Source organism: Phalaenopsis equestris, unplaced genomic scaffold (genome assembly GCF_001263595.1).
Source record: "Phalaenopsis equestris unplaced genomic scaffold, ASM126359v1 Scaffold207734, whole genome shotgun sequence".
Taxonomy (NCBI): domain Eukaryota; kingdom Viridiplantae; phylum Streptophyta; class Magnoliopsida; order Asparagales; family Orchidaceae; genus Phalaenopsis; species Phalaenopsis equestris.
In genome coordinates, this window is record NW_018227039.1 from 31,704 (window position 1) to 40,656 (window position 8,953).

Below are 8,953 nucleotides of genomic sequence, written 5' to 3' on the forward strand. Positions count from 1 at the left end.
TTCTGTCACTAGAGCTATTACTACTAAAATTACATTCCATGTATTCAGTTTTAGTTCTACTTAAACGAAGGCCTTTAGACTCCAATGTAAACCTCCATAATTCAAGTTTTTCCTGGGCTTTTTCTCTCGTTTTATCCACAAGAAGAATATCATCAGCAAAAAGCATACACCAAGGTACATCCTCCTGTAGATGTCTAGTAAGACCATCCATAACTAAAGCAAAAAGATATGGGCTTAAAGCCGATCCCTGATGTAATCCAACAGAAATAGAAAAATATTTTGTCAATCCTCCTTCAGTTTGAACACAAGTAACAGCTCTAGTATACATATCTTGAATGACTTGAATATAAGTCATATCAACACATTTCTTCTCGAGAACTCTCCAAACAGATACAAAGACACATAATATGAAAAATGGTTCTCTTTCAGCTTGCGCATTCTTAAATAGGAAAAGAATATTCCAGTGGCTAGGAAAGAATATGCCAAGAAAAGTCAACGTTCAAAAGCTTGCCTGAGCAGCAATGGCCTGCGTCACAGTATACTCTGTTTCTGCCTTGAACTGCCTCCACAATGACTTGCACTGAACAGGTGTAATTAGTGTCCTCGATGATGGAACCTAAGGAGCAAAAAAAAAGTAAACTATCAGGCACATATGTTTAGATAGAACACGACCACAAAATGAATAATAAATGACCAATGTTAAATAATACAATTTCAATATATTTATGAACAGAAAAAAAAAAAAAGAGTAAACTAAGAAGACAATGAAAAAAGAATAATACTTGCTCACGGACAATGTACTTCTACTGAAAGAATTATGAATTAGGACAGAATAATTTGACGAGAAAAAGAGCAAACAAAATACAATAAAAGCAAATATATGCTTCCCTATCAGAGGGGAAAAGCAAAGTGAATGATGATATCTCACCCCTATAATAAAGTTTGAAATACAAAACAGACGATCACTTTTGCAAGGACATAAAGAGTAAGGTAACAAAGCTACTGTCGGCTTCCACTATCAGAGAAACAGAGTGAAACTAGAGTATCAAGCAAATGCTTACGCTTCAGAAACAAAATGGTGAAGGTGAAATACGTTTATGCATAAGTTAACATACGGAAACAAAATTCTTAATAGAGAATCGGTAAAGAACCAAAGAAATAATAAAGAAATTTTAGTCGATCTTACATCTTCCCATGAGCTCGAAGCCAGTGGGTCCATTGACTGAATACTCCTATTTGAAGTGGAAATATTAGAAGAATCAACCAAAGCAAGTTGAAGGGTGTTCTCAACACTATCCTTGTCCTCATCTAAACGAATTGCAACCATAACAGACAGTAACTTCAAGGACTGAAAAAAATATTAAAAAAATCAAAATGGGTTTTAGAACAACAGCGTGCAACAGCTTATGTGACATCAAAAACATAAATGGAATGCAAAATCAGGACATACTGCTGAACGAGCCATTTTGGTAATTGCTTTAATGTCTTCTTTTCCTGTCCACATTCTTGGCATTGAATCGGAATCACGGCTAAACAATACTGAAAACCTGTAATGCACGATTCATGCAATCAAACAAAAGTCAACAATTGAGGCCACAATCAGTCTAAAGAAGAAATTCATCACCTATCCTTCATATGCATCATAACCCTCCCAGCTTCTTCCCTTGCCTTAGATTCAACAACGCTTCTGGCATATTCGACTAATTTTGCAAGCAATTTCTCCACAGTCATCCGATCAATATCAAATGAAGAAAGAGCAGAAGAAAAACCAGATATAGCGGTCTCTGTCTCGCGCTGAAGAAGCCTTCTAATTGCTGACCATGTATCATCACTAGCAGCATCTAAAAGAGATCCAACAGGCTCTGAAAGTGCCTTGTTGAGTTTTTCCTGTATGAGAAATAAAAACAGAGATAAGCATATTTCTTTTGGGATGCAGCAGCTCTTCATAATTATCATGATTTGAATGATAAAATTACAGAGGAGAAGGAATTTATTCTCCTCGTAAAACTTAAAAGTTAGCTACAGTCATACCGCACCTCATATAAGGATGTGAGCTCAGATAATTTTTTCATACGAACAGAAGCAACATGCGCATCAATATCACGCCGAAACTTCTCACGTACTTTTGAAGAGTCCCAATCTGCTTGTTCAATGGCTGCATCTGTATTTTAGCGCGAATCCACACCAGCATCCATCAATTACAAATGCAAAATAAAGTAAACAAGAAGGAAATAAAAAGGCATTTCCTTGTTAAAGAAACCGATAAAAAAGAAACATTTCCACAAAGACCTGTATAAGCATATTTTATCAAACCCTACTTTAGCATGATGGCCAACAAATTTCATTAACTTCGCATGAGCAAAAAAAAAATCCTTCTCTAAGCAACATTAACCACCAATCCCTTCATGAGTACAAGTCTTTGCAAGCAAGAACATGCATGCTCGTTTAAAGACTTTGACATGCAGCAGTTACCCAACTAATGCAACTGAACCAAACCACTACCTTTTTAAGATCAACTACAAGGAGAATGCATGAAGTCATTGAGAAATCTCCATGAATAAAGAATGCTTCCAACAACATAAAAGGGAAAAAAAAAAGAGTAAAGCTGTTGTAGCTATTCACTCAACAAGACAAATCGTTGGGATAGAAAATAGCTCAGAAAATCTAATAAAAATATAGCAAGCTACCTTTGCAGGCTTCATTAAATGCAGACATGAAAGACTCGGTGCAATCATGAGCAGAAACAGCAAACCCTTGGCCTCTTTCCAAAGCTTCGTCAAATTTAGCTTTAAAATCTTCTAAAAATTTGGATCTTAGGCGCCCCATCAAGGAATGGTAAGCAGGTTGAACAAACTGCACGTACAGAACTTAAAAAGGTAGTATATAGCAGTGAAGAATGCCAGCTTGGCTCATATTACAATACACAGCAGCTGCTTATCATTTTCCAATAAAAAAATTGTTGTGTAATAACATGACCAAAGTACATTGTTTTTATAACTTCTAAATTAGAAATGAACTCTAAATACTTATGGGTGAAGGAAAGAAAGAGAGAATAATTCAAAAAAAAAAAATTTGTCATCAACTTTCTGCTCTCCTCTCTTCGAACTTCTGCAAAGGTCTCGGAATGGTAGGAATGGATTCAATTCCCATGATTCTCCCTCTACCTTCATCTAGGTTTTTATTAAGGTGAAGTAAGAATTTGATGGATCTTTTTTTGTTCAATAATCCTCCAATAAAAGGCAAGGTCATCAAGACATCTCCAAAAATAAATCTCATACATGTCCAAATGCAACAAGCAATGTGTGAGGGTGTTGAAATATTGAGTAACACTAAATTCTCCTTATCGTAAATCATGCAATCTTGTATCAATCTCAAATAATTCTGAGAAGTTTTCAGTGTTATAATAGGTTTCACATGCTGCCTCCCATATCTCTTTGGTTGTTTTATAGAGTAGAAAGTCTTCTCCAACCACCATGATCATGGAATTTATTAACCATGACAACCATAAGGTCGGTAATTTTCAAGACCGAGTGTTTGGAATCTTTCATTTATGAAGCTGAAATATCATCGAAATGTCCATCTTTCCTTCTATCTCAGACTGTGCCCATTGTCGGCCATGCAATTTATAGTTAGTGACTGGATGAGATGAGTTATTAAGTATGATAGAGACTAAAAATGTAGGCTTGAACCTAGAGGTGACTTCCAAAAAAGAAGATTGTGATTCCATGTCGTGTGAGTGATAAAATGTGGGCTTGAACCTTTGAATTAGAGGTTTTATCTGAGAGGTTGGGTAAAGCACTGATTGTATCTCTCTCTCAAGGTGGTGATTATCTTCCTCCTGTCTACTTCCACATACCCCCACCCCCCCACACACTCCCCCCGCCCCGCAGCTCCCAATCACTGTATATCGCTTCAGCGGCCACAACAACATTTCGTTAGCAATTTTCGGTTGCCCCAGTTGCCAAGCCACCTCCCACTTCCAACTTTGTTGCTGCCCAAACCACACCTCCCTATAGTGCCAACCTTCCCATTGCGTTGTTGCCGCCCAGGGAACACCTCTCCTTTTGTCTCATCACCATCCACCCCCACTCCTCGCTGTTATCACCCAGGATAGCCTCCATACTCGTTAGCCCTGCATTTCTGCATTCCCCCTCGATGTCGCCAACATTCATTTGTTGTTGCCACCCTTGCCATCCCGATCCACCTAGCCGAGCTCCACCACCCTGGGATATGCTTTAGGGGTGTTTGTTTGTGTCATTATATGTTTGTTATCACTTATTTCCAATTTGAAGAGTCGTCATTGTAACACAATTTAAATTCAACAATAGTATTTCTATTTCTATTATGGTTTAGGTTAACTCCGGTATCATTTAATATCAGAGCTAGCCTAACCCTAGTCTATCTTATGATTACCTAGCATCCGCTCATACCCAAGTCACCTCCATCAAAATTTTTCTTTCCTATTCCCAAACCCTAACCAAACTTGCGCTTGCTAATTTTCAAAATCAGCAACCCCAAATTAGTTTTCCTAAACCTTAAATGAGTCTCCTGCACCCTCTTTCACCTCCCTACCCTAACCCCTAGTCGTGCCACCAAGGAGATACAAACCCAAGCCTACCCAAGTAGAGATACAGTGAGAGATCCATCGACTTCAGCGGAGGCTAGCAGATATTAAGAACAAAACTCGAGGGAATTACCCTCAACAGTGATCTAGAGAATCGAAGGAGAGCAAGAGACGAGGATATGAATCCCCTCCATAGAGAGGACTTTAGTGATGCAGAAGACCGGCAGCGACGTTTTGTAATCCAGCATCAGACTAGGTTGAGTGAAGAGCCAACATGTGAAGAACGGGAGAATCTGAAAATGAAGCGAGAGATCCAACACCGATCCCTACCAACTTATTATAGACATAAAATTCATACTCTAGCTTCAGAAGTTCGGAGATCACTTCACCGAGCAACCACCACATCTTAAAGGCATTGTTCAACCACAGGTTCTTGCAGTCAGATTACACTCAGGAGAATATCCAAGATGACCCCGTCAGAGGAAAAGCTGAGTCGGGGTGGAGAATAAGTGGAAACAATCTGCATCCCTAAATCTGTCCCAGTCAGGAAGTGTTGCAAGTGCACGAATTTGGGCATGTTGAATCAAACTGCACAACCAGGGGGGTGAACTATTTCACGAATCAGGGCGTTCTTGAAAAATTGGGCAGTGATACAGTAGATATTGAAAACGACGAGTCTCAATTTTATCCAACGAAGAAGAGACTGATTGATTCCAGTTAACCCCAAGAAAGAGATTTCAATTGAGTTAACGGTAGCTGTTCTAGAAGGTAGTGGCTCTGATGTAATGGACATTCCGGCAAACTATGAGATTATGATGCCTCGAGCTAACATTTTGCAGGCATTCAAAAGAGCATCAACAGGCCCGGCCTTTGATGTCCAAAGGAGCCATGAGTTCGGGGAGCTGATATCAGGCACAGAGCAACCCCGGATAAGAAAAATTCAGACCTTTCAAATCCAAACTCATCCTTGAGTTGCCCCCACTGAGGGAGGTCCCGCATATCAAAGTTGAGGCCCTTTTGTGCCACGTCAGAAAAATTACATGGAATTATTCAGAAGTTATATTCAAGTTAGCATGACATCATCAGATGTCTAGGCAGAAGGGATGAACCTTACCTTACGAGTTTGGTGGGGGAAAAAATTCTTCAATGGTATTCAGGTTTTATCACCTGAGTGGTTTCTGGTGAGAGTGGTGAAGCCTGCTACAGATTTTACCCCAAGTTGACTTCTCCTCACATATTGATTTATCAGCTACATTCCGTCGAGTACGAGAAGTGAAAAAAGAAGGTTTCAGACTTAAGTGCACAAGAGTTACATTAAGTGAACCTACATGTATATGCAGCTCCAACTTATGACGAACCAAGAGATGATGCATATTTATTATATCAAGCCGTGTTGTGAAATGACAACACGTACATAATCGACCTCCCAAGGGATTGCAATATCTAATATATCATCAGTGTGGTAAAATTGACTCCGTACTACAAAGAACTAGAAGCTTGAAGTTGAAGCTCCCTCAAATCCAGAAGATTGGCGTAAAAACTTGAGTCGCAGTAATGTAGCTGCTACAATATGTACTATAGCAACTACAATACCGCAAACCCTTTTTCCTATTTGATCCCTTACCTTTTCTACTACTTATTCTAATTCCTTCCTATTTTAAATACTATTACTTATTATAAATATGTTATTTGTTGTTTTAAGATTAATTTTTTGTGAGTTTTATTTTAGATTTCTATCAGGGTAGACCTCGGCATCCGTTCTTCCCATGGAGAGTTGTATCCAAGGGATTTGAGTGGTGCTCAGTTTGTATCTCTCTCCCAAGATGATGATTATTTTTCTACTATCTACTTCCACATTCTCCCCCGCCGCTCCCAGTTGTTGTATATCACTGCAACAACCACAACAGCCTTACATTAGAGAATCGAAGGAGAGCAAGAGACGAGGATATGAATCCCCTCCATAGAGAGGACTTTAGTGATGCAGAAGACAAGCATCGACGCTTTGGAATCCAGTATCCGAGTAGGTTGAGTGAAAGATCACATGTGAAGAACGGGAGAATCTGAAGATCAAGCGAGATATCCAACACCGGTCCCTGCCAACTTACTATAGACATAAAATTTATACTCTAACTTCAGAAGTGGAGAGACCACTTCACCGAACGACCACCAAGTCTTACAGGCAGTGCTCAACCATAGGCTCTTATAGTTAAATTACATTCAGGAGAATATTCAAGATGACCCCGTCAGAGGAAAAGCTGAGTCGGGCTGAGTCGGGCTGAGTCGGGTGGAGAATAAGTGGAAACAATCTACATCCATAAATCTGTCTCAGTCAAGCAGTGTTGCAAGTGCCACGAATTTGCGCATGTTGAATCAAACTGCACAATCAGTGGGGTGATTTATTTCATGGATCAAGGCATTCTTGAAAAATTGGGCAGTGATACAGTAGATATTGAAGAAGGTGAGGACACAAGCAAAAGGACCGACTACCAGTTGAAATGGTAAACGGTGATCCGGAAAGGATGCAGACTTCAAAGAGGATTCTCAATTTTTATCCAACGAAGAAGAGACCCATTGATTCCAGTTAACCCCAAGAAAAAGATTTCAATCGAGTTAACAGTAGTTTGTTTAGAAGGCAGTGACTCTGATGTAATGGGCATTCCGGCAAAGTATGAGATTATGGTGCCTCGAGCTAAAATTTTTGCAGGCATTCAGAAGAGCATCAACAGGACCGGTTTTGGATATCCAAAGCAGCCATGAGTTTGGGGAGACGATATCAGACATAGAGCAACCCCGAATAAGAAAAATTCAGACCTTTCAAATCTACACTCATCCCTGAGTTGCCCCTACTGAGGGAAGTCTCGCATGACAAAGATGAGGCCCTTTTGTGCCACGTCAGAAAGATTACATGGAACTATTCAGATGTTATATTCAGGTTAGCATGCTACCCATCATCAGATGTCTAAGCAGAAGGGATGAAACTTGACTTACAAGTTTGATGGGGAAAAAATTTCTTCAATGGTATTCAGATCCTATTACTTGAGTGGTTACTGGTGAGAGTGGTGAAGTCTGCTATATATTTCATCGCAGATTGACTTCTCCTCACATATTGGTTTATCAGCTACATTCCGCCGAGTACGAGAAGTGAAAAAAGAATGTTACAGACTTAAGTGCACAAGAGTTATATTATGTGAACCTACATATATATGCAGCTCCAATTTAGGATGAACCAAGAGAAGATGCATATTTATTCTATCAAGACGTGTTGTGAAATGATAACACCTACACGATCGACCTCCCAAGGGATTGCAATATCTAAGCTACCATCAGCGTGGTAAACTTGAATCTGTACTACAAAGAACCAGAAGCTTCAAAGAATGAAGTCGAAGCTCCCTCAACTCCAAAAGACTGAGGCGGGAACTTGAGTCGTGGTAATGTAGCTGCTACAGTAGGTACTATAGCAACTACAGTACCGCGGCCCTTTTTCCTATTTGATCCCTTAACTTTTCTATCTATTCTAATTCCTTCCTATTCTAAATGCTATTACTTGTTATAAGTATGTCGTTGGTTGTCTTAAGGTAAATTTTTGGTGAGTTTTATTTCAGGTTTCTATCAAGATAGCCCTCCGCGTCCGTTCTTCCCATCAAGGGTTGTATCCAAGGGATTTGGGTGGTGCTTAGGCTATTGTTTCTCACTCCCAAGGTGGTGATTATTTTCCTACTCTCCTTCCACATCCTCCCCCATCGCTCCCAGTTGTTGTATATCACTTCAACAACCACAACTGCCTTACATTAGCTATTTTTTATCGTCCCAGCTTCCCAGTCGCCTCCCACTTCCTTCCAGTTTTGCTGTCGTCCAAACCACAACTCGTCTGTGCTATCCCAATATTCCCACTATGTCACTCCGCCCAGAACAGCCAGGTCCCTACTGCTATCCCTTCGCCATCTACCACCACTTCTCGCTGCCATGACCCAGGAAAGCCTACATACTTGTCCCTGCATTTCTACAATCTCCCCTCGCTATTGCCAACATTCCTTTGTTGTCGCCACCCCTGTCAAATATCTCGATCCACCTAACCGACCTCCACCGCCCTGAGATACGCTTTAGGGGTGTTTGTTTGTGTCGTTTTATGTTTGTTATCGCTTATTTCTTGTTTAAAGAGTCGTCGTTGCAACCCTATTTGAATTCAGCAATAATATTTTTATTTCTATTCTTGTTTGAATTAGTTCTGATTAGGGCTGTAAACGAGCCAAGCTTGAGCGAGCTCAGGCTTGGCTCGTGTTCGGCTTGTTCGAAATAGCTCGTGTTCGAAATCGGCTCGTGTTCGAAATCGGCTCGTGAACAGTATGTTCGTGTTCGGCTCGATTTAAATATTTGGGTTCGTGTTTGGCT

The 8,953-nt window shown here is 40.1% G+C and overlaps 1 protein-coding gene across 2 annotated transcripts in view; it reads right to left on the reverse strand.

Moving 5' to 3' along the window:
* The window catches only part of LOC110036516 (protein ROOT HAIR DEFECTIVE 3-like), a 34,307-nt gene that overhangs the window by 2,120 nt on the left and 23,234 nt on the right, over nt 1-8,953 (reverse strand). For both annotated transcript variants that reach the window (XM_020740984.1, XM_020740983.1), the window contains exons 15-20: nt 2,688-2,853; nt 2,037-2,161; nt 1,625-1,887; nt 1,451-1,547; nt 1,187-1,348; nt 512-616 (exon numbers count right to left, since the gene is read on the reverse strand). In XM_020740984.1, the coding sequence (XP_020596643.1) occupies nt 512-616; nt 1,187-1,348; nt 1,451-1,547; nt 1,625-1,887; nt 2,037-2,161; nt 2,688-2,853 (918 nt within the window). The remainder of the gene's footprint in view (nt 1-511; nt 617-1,186; nt 1,349-1,450; nt 1,548-1,624; nt 1,888-2,036; nt 2,162-2,687; nt 2,854-8,953) is intronic.